Raw genomic sequence first — 17114 nt, 5'->3', positions numbered from 1 at the left:
TAAACCGCTTACGGTACATAAATTACAACGATCCAGCGTAATAACAACAATATTATCGATGTTTTTAACATTAAAATTGCACACGTTTTATTATTGGATACTTGAATAATTTGATCATTTAATTGAATAGTTGCAATCTAAGTATATTTTTTAATATACATCTATGAAATATTAACACTGATTAGTAAAACTAATATTTTACAATCGCTGATCGCTGTCATTTCGAAAACTAGTCCGATTACCTGCTTTATTTTAATCAGACAAGTGTTATTAACTAATTATTATAATTATGATATATTTTCAATTATCTATCTTATGCAATATCTGAGCGAATGAATTAATTTTCAAGTGAATTTATTATTGATAAATGTAAAACCAGTTTAAACATAAAATTATTTAACTAGTTTTATTATTGCTTGGTTGTAATAATATTGTATTTAATTAAATTTTATGACTTTACGCTTTTACATATGAGTGTACTTTCATTTAAATTATTAAATTTAAATCCTTACGTAATACAATTAATTACACCAAAGTTTTTTTTTTTTTGATTAATGTAGGTACCTATAGGTATTTTATTTACGAAATTTAATTTATTCTATAATACGTAAATCAGTATATAAGTTACGTAATAATAAACTATAATATAGAATATATGTCTTAAACTCTTAACATCTTTTACATGCCTATTATACCTATACTATAATAAACTGAAAAATAAATAAATATTTCAGTCAATCAATTTTAAAAATCACAATATGTCTTCATAGTGCATTTACAACCAATTGAGAGATCGTTGTACAGGTATATTTGATTGCACGTGCCCTTTTTATATTCAATGATTAGATCTATATTTTTCTTTTTATTCTTTTATTTATTTTAATATATACCTAAGAATATACTCTTCTATATTTGTATATCAATTTTAATTAGATTTCATTTTATAAATATTGTCGCAAACGTCCTCTTAAACAGAAATTTATGAACACATTTTATAAAAGAGAGTTAAATTAAATTTAGTTTCAAATATTTATGTTATAGTATGCTACTACAAGTTTTTTGCCGTCCATAATTTGTTTATACACGATACACCTACATTGAAGTTACAAAACATATACATATACGCAAATGTGGTGTATATATTTTAACGGAAATACATCTGAAGCGTATAAAATATAAATGATTGTTGTATGAAATACGTCAAGCGCGTCGTTTTTTATGAAACGAGCGTAAGACAAACTATTATAGGTGTCTATCTTTTTCCTTGATGTGTTTAATTTTTAATGTGCTAATGGTATTTTCCAGGGACTTGAGGCCCGCCAACTTGGATAAAGGCCAAGAGGCGTGTAGGCTTAGACTGTACCAGTTGTACGCGTGGGGTGTGCCATTGGTGATCGCTACGCTAGCCGCTGTATTGGACCGTATTCCACCAGATCAATACATGTCACTGATCAGACCTAAATTTGGGGAACATCGTTGCTGGTTCTATGGTAAGTAACTGCACTTAAGATTCCATAGGTACTTCTTTAAGTTTAACAGGTTAAGCGCCACGTAGGGTCTATTGACCTTACATTCGACTTGTCAAAATGATTCTTATCAAATTTAGCAGGTTCGTCTAAAAAATTTTCCAAATATTTTCTATTTATACATTTGGCCATATGAAACGCCAGGGTATTTCAATGAACCATTTTACAAACTTGTCCTACAGGCCACGGTCTATTTGAATTCCATAAGAAAACATGTAAAATGAAGGTTTTGGAGACCCTACGTGGCGACAAAGATAAGTTCAGCATGACGGGCTTCAAAACCCTACGTGGCGCTATATTCAAAACTCAATTTTTTGGATTGGCGATTAACCTGTATATTAACATTTGTAACCTTTATTTTTTATATATACCTTTACGGCTGTGCCACATTATATTGAATTCAATCATTCCATAACCCGTTTCAATGCATTTATTTATAATGCAATTTTTATTTACACCCTCATAAATATAATTTTAAATTTGTTGATATAATATCAAAATTATCATTAAGGCATTAATGTATATGTATATTTTATAATTTTATGTACAAATTTAATCAGTATATTATAATTTTTTTTTAAATCTTTATTTTATACCAATATATTTTTGTACTGCACAAAGCAGATTAAAAATATTTTAAAATAATTCAAAAACCAAGTTTAAATATTTAAAAAGAAGAATTTGTAGAATATTTAATATTATGTGACAGCAATAACGCATATTTGCGTATAGGTAAATTAACCAGGTTAACGACTTCTAATATTATTGAAGCCTTGTATATGCAATATACATACCTACTAAAATAGAGAAATACATTTAAGTGTCAAACAATCAATAGTTTTAAAAATAAGACATCACGAAATGTCAGTAATTAAAATTAGTCCCGTTAATAACAACGGTTAGGTATCATCAATAATATTTTTTTTCGAGATGGTTTCTCAAGGTATTCAAGTACCTTCTATAGAATCATTTATTTGCATGATAATAATTGTCTGTTTATAGAAAAAGTACAAAATAACCTTTCCGTCCATTTTTGGGCAAAGTAAATGTATGAAATATTATTAATTTCATATATATATGTACTTTCAGGTGACGCAGAGGTTTTGTCATATTTCTATGGACCAATTGGTATTTTGTTGATGATGAATTTAACATTGTTCGCGGCCACGGCTAGGGAGTTGACGTGTGGCTTATGGAGAACCGAAGTAGTGAAATCTACAAGCGAAAGGTACAAATGAATGTATTCAAGTTAAAACATTAATTTTGTCGGATTGCCCTACATTTTCGATCCCGCATAATATATATAATTATCCTTGCTGATAATTGATATTTTAATGGTGGTTAAGGAATGTGAATTATGGCGCTAATATATAATTGTTGAAACCTTAATGTGAAGACATTTTGTGGAAATTAACTCATTAAAACGGATCTATGTAGTATTTAAGAACTACGAACTGTATAACAATTATTATTGTCGCACAAACATTATATATAGGTACACATACTTTTGTCTAACGGAAACGTAAAAAATAAACAGTAATTCTTATAGACCGTAAACACCAATTCTAAAATTATTTGTTTGTATTCGATCTGCAAAAGCAGAGGTCAAATAAATGAGAAGGCATGAAATAACTTGAGTGTTATTTCAAGGTCGGTGGTCGGTTGTAATATATAGTAAAATTTCGATAAAAGTATATAAACTATCTACCTACTTATATTATTATGTTTGATATATAATATATAAAGTGGAATGCGATTTAATATCGGTAATTTGATAAATGTATGTAACTTTGTTGCATAACAGTATTTACGATGAGCGTTTAAATTTATTGACAGCATTTTTCACAAACTAAAATTTTAATTTCGTATCTTTATATATGCTGCAACGGCTGTGCAATGTACTAATAATGTGTAATGTGTGTCGAAAAATTCTTAGAATGATGCACTGCACAAGAACTGAGGGATTGGTAGGTACTATAATATATATATTTGCAGCTGTTAGCCCATATTCGTTATTATTAAATGCGTATGGAGTTAATGAAAAAATGCATTAAGAGACCCCCGTGGTGTCTGAAGAGTGCTGATGTATATTGATGTTCACCGATGATGACGTTTATACTCACTTTGATTGATTGAAATCCTATATCAATATGTACCTACCTATATTACATAAATGATTTACTTTGGAATTCGATAACTGTAAAAGGAAATAATAATCATTATGTGTGGTGGCATCACGATGGTTAAATTGTTTTAGGTTCTGGTGTGTAAACTAATATAGAGAAATCGACCAAGTTTGCTCATGATGAAAAGATATCGGATGACGAGATTGGTTTGACATGATTAAGCGACGTCATGGATGGCGGTGACTGCGACTATAGTGTAGGGAAAATAAGAATAAAAATCGATTAAATATTTTTTTTTTAGGTAGACAGGGAAAAATACACATTAACGTGTATATGAATGAAGAATTTAAGAGTGATGTCTATATTTGACGTTTTTGAATGTATCTTAAGCAGTGAAAAGAACAAAAAATAATTTTATTTTGTCCAATATTTATTTATTAGCGTTGTCGAGACGGACAATAATTAAATTGCAGACGAATAAAAAGTTTATAATTAATTAAATAAAGAATGACTGTGTAATGTGTATACGCTTGTATTATATTATAATCTATATAGTAAAAGCGGCACGAAGAGAAATCCTATAATATTATGTCGATTGTCGAGTTCAGCCAAGTGTTACAGTTCAGTGTAAAGGGCAGCTACAGCTACAACGATATAAGATCAAACTTTCGAAACTACTCGTGAGTCGGAGACTAGGCGTCATTATTAAAGATTTCTGAAAGTCGTTGAAAACATTCGAGTTAACTTGAGGTTAGAATTATATACGTATAAAATGTACCATTTACAGTTTATGCGCATTTAACACGGAAAACGACCGAAGTGATAGTAATTGTGAGTTGTGACAGTTAATATTAGTAGTACGATTTAGGGTGTTCTAGTTCCCCCGCAAATCCAGGAAATCCATTTACCCCGCCATAGCTCTATGCTACCACATATACCTGTCCGATCGTACCCATCAGGGTTTAGGGGACCCTTAGTATAACCCTCCTTCCACCACCACCACCACGAAAATCAAAGTATATATGTCTGCAGAATTATTATTATCAATTATATACTGTCGGTAATCTCGACTCGGGACTTACAATTAAATCTTATATATACTCCACTGATGTACACACATATAGGTACTATTGGTATATAATAATATGTATAATAACCAAAAATATATGCTATACATATTTACGTGGGGCTTTAGGTTTTAAATTACCCAGACAAATTCTGCACGGTCGGCGTTCGGGTGCTAAACTCAGACGTCAATCAAATTTACTTTACTATTATATATTACTATATATTATATATATATATGAAAATTACTAAATTTCGTACCTACCGACTACTTTTTGCTAGGACAAAAATATACATATTTATTAAAAGTTGAAACGTATTGTATACATAGATATTGAGCATTTTTTTTATGGAGTATAATATAATATCATATTATATTCTGTTTGGAAAAATAAACTTGTTACAAAACTCATATTGAACTGAGTTCGTTACCGGGGAAAATTATTCGTCAATAATCAGCATTGTCAATAAGGAGATGCAGAATTTTGCATCTGCCACTGTGGAATTCATTAATCGCTTCTGAAAAATGGTACAATATATCGATACGGTTTTGGCATCATACTCGTGGGCAACGGACGAAAAATCAGCTGGCGATATTATGATAGTCGACTCGACCCGCAGACGAAACCCCTCTCCAGAGTTCCGCGTTATCACTGTTAGGAGATACACAAATATTAGGTTCACCTGACGAAAGCAGATCATGGGCAACGGGCAAGCATTTGGAGATGCTCGGTGTGTGTGTGTGAAGTTTATTTTTTCAAACAGAATATAATATGATATTACATACTTCATAAAAAAATGCTCAATATCTTTGCACAATACGTTTAAACTTTTAATAAATATGTATACTTTTGTCCTAGCAAATGGTTGGTAGGTACGAAATATAAACGAAATTTAGTAATTTTCAGAGACAATAGTAAAGGAAATTTGATTGACGTCTGCAGACGCATGGGGTTTAGCACCTGAACGCCGACCGTACAGAATTTATCTGTGTTATTTAAAACCTAAAGCCCGTCGTAAATATGTATAAATTTAGTAAACATTTTAAATTTCAATTGAGATACAATCCAATATATTTTACATAAACGATTAACGAATACGATTTATACGTCTGCGTGAATGTTCCTATTAACTATACGCTTTATTACGCTTTGCGTTCTCATGATGTCTGTAGCTCGATTTGATATTTCATACAATTAGACAATTACACATAGCATACAATTTATATATATATTTATTTATAGTGTATATAAGCTATAAGGATTATTCATTCGCGCATTTTTTATCATACATCCTATCATTATTCGGACTGCAAACTTCCTTCCATGTGGAAGTCCGATGAACCCCGGCGATGAATACACGATTTATATGCCGCGGACTCGCGATTTCTTTGTGCTCAATTAGCAATAAAATATAAATACAATAATTCAAAACGTTCACATGGCGAAAAATGCATCTTAAAAACACTGCAGAGTTTTCATGTATAAAACTGTTTTTTGTTTACAGTCGCTCATACAATTTACAAATAACATAATTCATAAGTTTATAACGTATATATGTATGCACTTGAATCCGGATTTGCGTTTTATTCCATTACCATATTATTATTTTTACGTAGTTTTAAGTGTGTATTATGTACGCCCATCAGACGTGGTTCTGGTGTCATTTATGTGTAGATATTATATTATTGTGTTATAACGCTTATTATAATATGGATTTATTAATAAAGGTAGTTTATTACGCGGGAAAAGGAAGTGATGTAGCCGTCGACGTATCTACATATTATCTAGCAGCCTATGTATATACGATGTACATTTTATATTAGGAGTGTACGTATTAATATATTATTATACATTCAACTGCAGTGCAGAGACTGCTAAATTATTAAAATCGCATAAATTTGCACGCGTCAACTGACGTTTATACAAACATCCCGTCTGAAATACTTGATTCAAGTGTATGCCGAAAAAAAGTATATATTTGTCACCTCCGTGACCGCACACGATTATACATAATATAATATTAAAGCGTATATATTTATATTAATAGGTACGTCTACAATACTTACAGTGCGCAAGTGTGTAGACGTACCTAATCGTTTCCTTCTCCTGTGAAATTTAAAAAAAGTGCAGATTTGGTGCCAATATATTATTAATAGTACTTGAACGATATAGATAAATACAAATAAGTAAATAGGTACATATTATGATCTATATCGAGGATGGCAAATCCATGGCCCGAGAAAAAATTTTGAGGGCACACTAAAAATTAAAATACTTATTTTTACCTAAATTATATTTTATTTTTAATAGAAAATAATAAGACCATAATTGGTTTTTTTATTTATATTTATACATTATATATTTCGTAATTAAATGACACGCAGGAAAACAATTTTAAAAATCAGGTAATTTTTGGCTCGCAACGTTAGAAAAATTTGCCATCCCTGATTTATATAAAAATATAATAGTAACGAGAACGGAGGTACCGTGGATATATACCGTTTCTTTTATATTTATTAGGTATATAAAAATAATATATAATAATATAGACTTAATTAAAATCAAAATTCTGAGGGTTGTTATACCTTGTTACATAACTGACCAAAATCAAAATATAATAAATAATTATATTGACTAATTATTGTATAATATATCATGTTAATGCATAGTATTATAATATTACGTTGATATTTATATTATACACTAAGTATTTTTGTGAATATACATTATACCTATACTTACCTATATAATGTATACATTATATTTTTATTGGAAGGCAAACAACAATTTACTGATAAAATGTTTGTTTTCGTGTTACAGAGCCACACTGGGTCGCGTGTGCCTGAAACTGGTGATCGTCATGGGCATCACGTGGGTGGTAGACGTACTGTCGTGGGTGATCGGCGGCCCGGATTACGTGTGGTACCTGACGGACCTGATGAACGCGCTGCAAGGGGTGCTCATATTCATAGTGGTCGGCTGTCAGCCACAGGTGTGGATGGCCGTCAGGCGCATGTGGTGCCTGCGCACGGACAACCCGTCGGACGGCGGCAACGCCCGTTCGTCCACGTCCAACGCGAATCCGTCCACTGTCAACGAGTCGACGCTGTCCAAACCGGTGGAGACGCTGTGTTGATGCCGATCGCCGCACCGCACTTCGCCGCACACGCACACACGCAAGCACACGCACGCACCACACTCACGTACACGCGAGCAAGCAACCAAGCACAGAAAAATAGCAATAATATCATCATCATCATCGTGACACGGCGACGCGCTCGCGTTGTCGCCACTGACCACTGCGCCAGACTCCTGTCGTATGATACAATGTTATATACGAGCATCGAAGTCTGTGTAGCCACTGACGGACTCGCCGACCACATGTCGGCGTACGACATGATAATCGTTATGTCATACAATTATCTTAAAATCTTGCCCGCAAACGGAATGTTTAGACTGACAAATCTTGTTTTATAATTATTAATTTTTTTTTTCTTTAACCAGTATTAATAAATAAGTATATCGTAATTATAATGATGTATAATAATCGAATTAGGAGGAAATTTTCACGCACATTTTATTATTATCTATTAATTTTTTTCTCATTATTATTTACTATTATTCGTTCACCGTGCTGTTGGTATACTTTCCTCATCGACGAACACCTGCAAAGGACCAAAAATATTTGTGCAAACGCCTCAGAGCATTTTCTTCCGACCGAATCATCTTATATTGACTATATTAAATAATAATATATCCCTGCCCTTAATATTCATAATATGGGTCTTTCTAATAATATATTATTATGCGCTAAATTAACAGCAAAAATTGAAATGTTATATTCATAAAACATTGTGTTATAATATATGTGTACGACGATTTAACTGGTCGACTGTGGCCAAATCAATCACCAATATAATATTACAAGTTAAACAAGAGGTATATAACATACTATACAAATGGAATCTGTATTGAGAAATCGTATCAATTTTTCATTTTTATTTAAATATCGATAATGCACATTTTTTTGCCAATTTGTTTTTATATTTCTATTATATTATACAAATATACTCAATACCATGGTAAAATTTCGATTGCAAATAATATATATAATTCATATAAAAATATTTGTAGCCTGTGGGTACCTATACTCTTGAATAAATAATTATTGAATCGTCTGCATTATTGTTTAAAATATATTATCGTCTATAGACGGTATATCGTATTGTAATATTATGATATTCTACGTAAATTATATTTGTTCATCCCAACATCACCAACATATTTTTCAATTTTATACACTCATAAAATTTCGGAAACAACTATGTAGGTATGTGTTTTTTTTTTACTTTTTAACGACTTTTAATAGTACTTACTATTATATTATTGTATAGGGCAGCTATTTTTTTTTTTTAGTTTATATTTTCCCATCGAAAACAATTAACTTAGATTTTATCTCGTGAAAAAAACCGTATACAGGCAATAATTAATTATGCTTTTTGTTTTTGATAACTATACACGTTATCGGCATAAAACAACGAGTGTCGATTGTGAAAAATTGTATTTTATTTGTGTTTGTATTATTATATTATATTTGTTTTCCTTGTGGTTAACATCTTTTTATATTAAGTTCCTGTAAGCCTATCTAATTTATTAATAATTTTTTAACAATGATCTATTATTTATATTATATTGTAATTTTTTTTTTTAATATTAATATTATTATTTTTTTTTTACCCAATAAGCCTGATACCGCGTTATTTTTGTGAAGATCTTTATAGAACTATGCGTCAGTTGTGAGTTTGTTTTTAAAATTATTTTGTAGCATTTTTTTTTTTTTTGTAATTTATAAGAAGTTATATTGTGTAAGTCATCGGATTAAGACTGTGTAGATATGATGTACCTACCTATTTAAAAGAAAAGAAAAATTGACGGAGTTGTTAAATATATTGTATTTGTAAATATAATAACATTTTGTATTCTTTTTTTCATTTTCGACTCGACGTGTCATACTTTTATGTCATCTGTATAAATTGTACTGCATCAAAGTCGATGTACGACAAGGTTCTGATTTTTTCTGCCGACCGTGGGTGGCGGTAGTATAATATATTCTGTCAGAGACATAATTAATATATTAAGTAATAAATACAATAAAGCAATCCTGTACATTGTATAGAATGTGAATTATAAAATTTATAATAATATTATGAGGAACTGAATACAAGTCTACGACGGGCAATGCAGGCATGCGGCTATATTATGGTCTACACGTGTTTTTAGTTCTGAAGACACAAAGTCCGTCCAGAAGACCATCTGTACAAATATAATATATTATGATATATTGACATAGGTATCCCATCATTATATTATGTTCCAGCTATTTTATACGAACCTCAATTAAACAATAAATCATAATATTATCTTAAACGCATGCAGTGACGTGCCTATTATGTACAGACATTATATTATACAATAGGGGATCGTGAGAGGATCGATCCTCTCTTCTTGGGCAGTTGGGCCGTGTGTCTATGCAAGTATGTACCTACATAGTATTTTATGCGCGTATCTTAATGTAATAAATTATACAATCGTAACGACGAATGAGATTAAAATGTTTATCTTTATTGATGTTAAACAATAAATGCCGCCCTCTTCCCTGTGTTAAATCGTAAATATGCCACTGCTAAGCGTACCTATACTATTATCATGGTAATAATAATGTATAATCCTCGAAGGAATAACAATTTCTGGTTATCGAACCGGAGAGCGAACGTAGGTCTTACCCCTACCCAAAGCGTGCGAAAGATGCTGCGATCGATCATCGACGGAACTATTTAATTATATACATTATTTTGATCATTATTCGTTTTGTATAATATATATACCGGTCATACGGTGGAAAATAATATACCTTCGTAGAACTACGGTTTATACTTCATACTAATGCAGCGATGTGTACAACGACAGTTCGCGTTGCTTTTACACTATACTTATAACTTGCAGCATTATATAATATATCATGTATATATATTATGATGTACCTACCTACTTCAATGGCGGTGAGAGAGAGTTATTATCTCGAAACTTAAATGTAGACATATGTAATAACTAAAAGTATGTGAAGCCGCCGTAGCCGCATAGGCGCAAATAGCGTATAGAGATTTGGGGGGGGGGGGGGCTAAAGCGTTATTTTGATAATATTGAATAAGTTTAAAACAAAATGTAGGAAATATTTGGGGGGCTTAGCCCCCTCCTCTATTTGCGCCTACACGGTGTAGGTACCAAGTTTGCTAGTATTATAGGTCCACACAGTTAAATTTACACTGAGATCGTGATGCACACGGTTCAATATTGATTCCTAGACCGTTCCTAGGACCCCGACCGTTGGTCATTTTGAATACCAAAGTTTAACCCGGTGTGAACCGAGTGCAGCAAAGGTTTAAAAGTTCAAATTTTGACTCATGTATAAGTTTAAGTTAGAACGGTTCCCATAAAATTCAGTTCACTGTTCATTATTTTTCCGTGCTACAACAGTGTTTAAGTTTACTTTTCAACCTTCACAAATATTATTAACTATATTGTTCCTCATTAGTCAGTCAAGTAACGTATTTATTGCTGATACTCTTATTCTCAAATGCATATTTAAAGACATTTAGATTATAATTATTAATTAATACCTTGTAATAACTAATAATACTTGAATTGAAAACTTAAAATTTTTATTTTTAAACAGTTTTATTATAATTTTGAGAGGTGTTCTAAATGTTTAATTGAACACAACATGTTCTAAGTAGTCTTTACTACATTGTTTATAGTTTAATCCACTATGCTGTGATATCCCCACTCAGTGGCGGACTGGACGACCGGGATACCGGGAAATTTCCCGGTGGGCTGCTGCTCGTATAAAATATATATTTATTAATATTATTATTGTGAAATTATGAATAAAAATATTTAATATTTTAATAAGTAATAACTAATAAGTATGTAATTTTATTAAGGGGGCTGGAGCGTAATCCATTCTAAGGAGTAAAAACTAGGAATTTTATAACTATTTTCAGTTTATATGGCCGGGTATGTGAATGTGTAGAAAGTAAATGAACATTAGTGTGTGTAATTCATAGTAACCGGATATGTACGTCTGTAATTTTACCTATGCACATGCACTAGTCATCAAATATTACTTTTAAATTAATATTATAATATTATAATTTTTTATTCATTGCTATGGTAATAAATAAACAAAGCGTTAGAAATTAAAATCCCATTTTAAGCGGTTTTTCGTAATTTGTCAGTAGTTTTTCCCGTGGCATTAAATAACTATTGAGAAAATCAAAAAAAGGACCTCTTTAAAGTACTATCTTGATCCAATTTGCTAAAAGATAAGGTACTATATGTTGAAATCGAAGCACTCCTTCTGGTAGACAATTTGTATAGGATATAAAAAAAATAAATAAATAAATAAACACCATTGTAAAACCACTAGCTTCCTCGCTTCGCTCAGAATCTAAAATTTAAAAGGTAAATTGTATTTACAAAAAAAAGTATATATACATATATATTATATAAAAGGCCATTAACTGAGGGCCTCTAAAATTATGATTTTCCCGGGCTGTTTTTTTCTCCCAGTCCACCACTGTCCCCACTTGAATGCATTTAATTAAGATATATTATATACTATATGCAGATAATATGTGTAGTTAGATTACTTAATGATATTCTATATCTTTTGATACATGTATTATTGAATGATTCTACATTTTCACAGAAAATATAAGTTAAGCCCCCTCTTTCGGTATATTATTAATATATTGATATATTATTATGGTAATCAACTATTGTATATACATTTTAATATACTTACATGATTATTTTGCGTATTGACAGCGAATATCGAATGTCGTTTATGTAGTAAACACGCGCTGCAGTATATTAGTGTATGTGTAAACGATTTTTAGATTTCGGCCTTCAGGTGAAGAAACTGTGAATGGTAATATGTTAGGTTTTTATAAACCTAGGTACTTGCAATATGATTATTCCGCTTCCACATATTGAGTGCGAACTTAAAAGTATAAAAAAAGTATATAAAGTGTATAAATGTATACACAATTTAAGGAATTTAATTCTAGCCTTCTGGGTATATATGAAAACAAATTGTAAGGTGTCTGGGTGCAAGCCAAAGTAAATGCATTAAGAGAAAAAATTAAAGAAAATTAATAAAATTTAATTCCAGTATGTTAATCTATATTAGTAATAAGATTTATAAAGTTAGTCGTTCAGACCTAGGGCACAATTGTTTCTGTTACCGCTTATGAGCAATGAAACAGTCAGAAACACGTTTCCTACAAATTTTGAAATTTATCTTAGTTTTTAAGATGGCCAAAGTCACTAGAAGAATATTAAGAAAATTTAATCATGAATAATAAATACAAAAGGATTTGAATAAATAAAACATTTTGGAAAAATTATAATTCTCATACTCTTACTTTTTTTTCTCATAATTTCCATGTATGGAATAAAATGTTAGTGGCTTGTGTGTAAGTATATACTATATTATGACAAAATATCATATAAAACATATAGTTTTAACTGATTCTATATCAATTTATAAGGTATCTTCAGACTTCCTTATACATTGAAATGTTGTTATAATTTGTTTGAAATTTGAATTGTAATATTTTATTTTTTGATTTACCTACTAGGAGAAAGTTAAATATCAAAGTATCCCATCTATGTAAATATAATAGTCAATTTTAAAACATTTATATTTTTTAATTGTTATTTAATAAAAATGTATTAAATATAATGATACTGCAAATAAATCACGGTATTGTTGTACAAAATAATTATTAATATCTGAAAAAAAAAAATCATAAGTATTAACAAATAGTATTTTATAATTATAATTATATCATGATTGATTTATTATATTGATAATTTTTATAGTGAATACTGAATAGCCAATTATTATATTGTTACATTTATCAAAATCAAAACAATATTATTGTATTGTAACATTTATTAAAATCTTAACAATTAATGAATTGTTACATTTATTAAAATCTAAATAATTATTGTAGGTATTGTTACATTTATTAAAATCAAAAAAATATTGTACTATACCATAAATGTAATATGATGCACAATACACTCATGCACACCTACACTAATATAAATCTATTTTTTGATAGCCTTAGTTAAATTAAATAATAAAAACACATAAATAAATTATGAATAACATATTATTTAATGACTCGTATAATAATACTAGAGAAAATGTGTGTATAGGATGTTGGGTAAAAATGTATTTTCTCAATATTTATCTTCAAAAACAATAATAATTTAAAATGTCTCACATAATAGTTCAACACAAACAGTTATTAAATTCTACCCGCAATGCTTTTCACATGTTTAATAACATTATGTACAACATCAGTACTTTTGGCGGTACCATTTAAATCAGCTGTATGTACCATGTCTTCATTGAGAGTCTTAGATATAGCAGTTCTGATCATATCGCAATGCACTTTGTGACCCAAATGTTCTAACATATCAGCAGATGCGCTTAACATTGCTACTGGATTTGCAGTGTTGGTACCTGCAATAGATGAACCAGTGTTTCTGGTACCTGGTTCAAAAACTGCATAATGATCACCATAGTTTCTTCCAGATATTAGGCCGGCACCACCAACAAGGCCGCATATTACATTTGACACAATTGAACCATACAAGTTGGGCATAACCATCACATCAAACTGATGGGGATTAGACACCAACTGCATGCAACAGTTATCGATAATCATGTGTTCAAACTTGATATCTGGGTAATTTAATGACATATTTTTGCAAGTTTCCAAAAATAACCCATCTGATAATTTCATAATGTTGGCTTTGTGGACTGCTGTGACTTTACTGCGACCATTGTTTTTTGCTAATTCAAATGCGTAACGAGCCAATCTTGTAGAATTCTCTTTAGTGATAACTTTCATGGATTCGACTACACCTTCGACACTTTCATGTTCTAACATTGCATATTCACCTTCAGTATTTTGACGTATAACAATACAATTAACATTCTTGTGGCGACTTGGTATGTTATTGTATGACTGCACATTTATGACATTTACAAATAAATCGAGTTCGTTACGTATGGCCACATTACGTGATATTATAGCAGTATCGAGACTGCGCGTTTCAATGTTACCTTTAATGCATACACCATTTCTACGAATTGACATAATGGCATATTGCAAATCATCATTATTATCACTCTGAGGATCAATTTGAATTGTCTCAAAATCGACTGGTACACCACCATGTAAAAAGACTTCTTTAACATAACTCATTAGCTCTGGTCCAATACCTCCACCCGGCAACATAGTGACTGCATTCCTACCTCCATATCTATAATTAAAAATAAATATTACAGGTACTTAGAACAATAATTGAGTATTAAATTTCAATTCAACAGTGTTATGTGCCCCCCATCCAACAATGTCATACAATAATAATGATTAATGACAATTAATGATTAAATATAAGTGTTCAGTTATCATACTACGATCATAAATATATTATGTCGCACACGACTTAGCCTGGAAATTACCTGGCTCTGGGCAACCCGACTGGTCTTCGGGCCTGGGGATGCTTATGTTGGATATCGAAATTGACCGACGACAGCTGGCGAATGGTATGCGAACCTGCTTTTTTAGGCAAGGTACACTTTGAAAAAATTCCCAACATATTGGACAACTTTACACGCTCGACTTAAAAAAAGTGATAGCCTACAACTACTATAAACTGTCTTTGAACACTCAATAAAGAAAAGTTAAATGAAACTTTTAGAGGTTTAAAAAACGTTCGAACTTCGTACAAGAGTCCAGCTGTTTAGACGTTGTGTTTTTCTAATTTTTTTTAATGATAATAGTATTCAACATTTGTGATAACCACGGATAATACCACAGATTATATGAAATCTGTGATAATACCACGGTCTTAGATGATCTTCTATGTTAAATTCTGTGAGACTGTGGATAATACAATTTTTAATCGTGGTGATAACAGACGCACCACTCCGTCACTCAAGTACTCACGAGTCACGGCCCACGGGCAACAATGCATCACTCGAAACTCAAAATCTTGTAAAAGTGTAAATCTGTAACAGTAACAGGCAACAGAAATTAGGATTTGTTATGTTGCATACTACTTTTGTACTTTAATGAGTTAATACCATGAACTAAGAAGATTATAATGTTCATGGTTAATACTAAAGGAATAATACAGGATCCAGTAACAAATGGCGTGTATGAAAAAAAAAAAAAATTGTGTTGCTCAAATAATTTTAGATTACCTACCCATAGACCTTATACTAGGTCTATGGACCTACACCTCATAATATTGTACCTACCGATAAAATGTCCTCTTTTCCTTCTATTAATACCCACCCACCCTTAATATTTAAGGTGAGGTCCAAGCCAGTGGCGTGACGAAGGACTTTATTTGATGAGGCACGTGCCTCAGCTTAAAGGGTGGTGGGTGTCCTGGAGACTAGGGGCATTTCACATATGATAAATCATTTTATTAAGTACACAATAAGATTAAGCCAATCATTCTCAGTTTCCATTTAAGTAAATACATAATTATTTATATAAGTATTTATAATTACTAATATAAATTATTGTGCCTCATAAGTTAATGAAATTCGCCACGCCACTGGTCCAAGCAACACTTGGCTAAAAATTGAAATGCACTTTACCTTTTTAGATTATATCAGCTGTAATCTAAAAACCTTGGCTATGACTAGCTTTGATACACACCACTGCCAGGAGGAACGAAAACCACGAGTTATAATTTAACTCCAGAAACTTAAAAAGTACCGATCCATTCATATTAAATTACTATGGCACTATACTCCACGCATGTCGCTCAAGAGCATGACCAATTAACATGGAAAAAAACCGGTTTGAGACGGCAGACCGATGACATTTTGTTATATCTTAAATATTGTCGAAATTAAATGTGCTTCTTGAAAGAAATAAAATGGAAACATTTACCCACACAGTGCGACTAGTGCAAGTAAAATCAATAAACTGCGACTAAATTGTGACGAAGATTTTTCGGCTGTATGACTGACGGCCAAGATACAAAAAAGAAATGTCATGTCATTTGTACCAATATTATATAATATTTCATATATTTCTAATCGCATAGGCGGCACTAGGCTCCAATTTATGGAAACTGCTCCTCATGACCACCAGGCACCAATGCCGCTTATGCTTCTCTTTATTATTTATCCCTAGTATGGACGGTGTGTGGGCTCATTTTCATGTTTCCCTGAGGTTCATATTATCACAGTGTAGTACACAAAAACCTGATCAGCTGATCGAGCCTTAGTG

At 31.2% G+C, this 17114-nt stretch overlaps 2 protein-coding genes across 2 annotated transcripts in view; one reads left to right on the top strand and one right to left on the bottom strand.

Annotated features, from left to right (window-relative positions):
- The window catches only part of LOC132940499 (probable G-protein coupled receptor Mth-like 1), a 36937-nt gene extending 27246 nt beyond the window's left edge, over positions 1-9691 (top strand). The window contains exons 3-5 of the mRNA XM_061008147.1: positions 1306-1490; positions 2616-2754; positions 7540-9691. Coding sequence (XP_060864130.1) covers positions 1306-1490; positions 2616-2754; positions 7540-7855 — 640 coding nt within the window. The 3' untranslated portion in view covers positions 7856-9691. The remainder of the gene's footprint in view (positions 1-1305; positions 1491-2615; positions 2755-7539) is intronic.
- A 3978-nt stretch (positions 9692-13669) lies between these two features.
- On the bottom strand, positions 13670-15638 carry LOC132941847 (isocitrate dehydrogenase [NAD] subunit gamma, mitochondrial). Its single transcript, XM_061010057.1, has 2 exons — positions 15326-15638; positions 13670-15123 (listed from the first exon to the last, which is right to left on the bottom strand). The coding sequence occupies exons 1-2, from the start codon at positions 15460-15462 to the stop codon at positions 14100-14102; spliced, it is 1161 nt and encodes a 386-aa protein (XP_060866040.1). The 5' UTR covers positions 15463-15638; the 3' UTR covers positions 13670-14099.
- Between the last annotated feature and the right edge of the window lie 1476 nt (positions 15639-17114).

This window comes from Metopolophium dirhodum, chromosome 3 (genome assembly GCF_019925205.1).
Source record: "Metopolophium dirhodum isolate CAU chromosome 3, ASM1992520v1, whole genome shotgun sequence".
NCBI lineage: Eukaryota > Metazoa > Arthropoda > Insecta > Hemiptera > Aphididae > Metopolophium > Metopolophium dirhodum.
The sequence above is the reverse complement of the archived record's forward strand: the minus strand, read 5'-3'. Positions and strand labels throughout refer to the sequence as shown.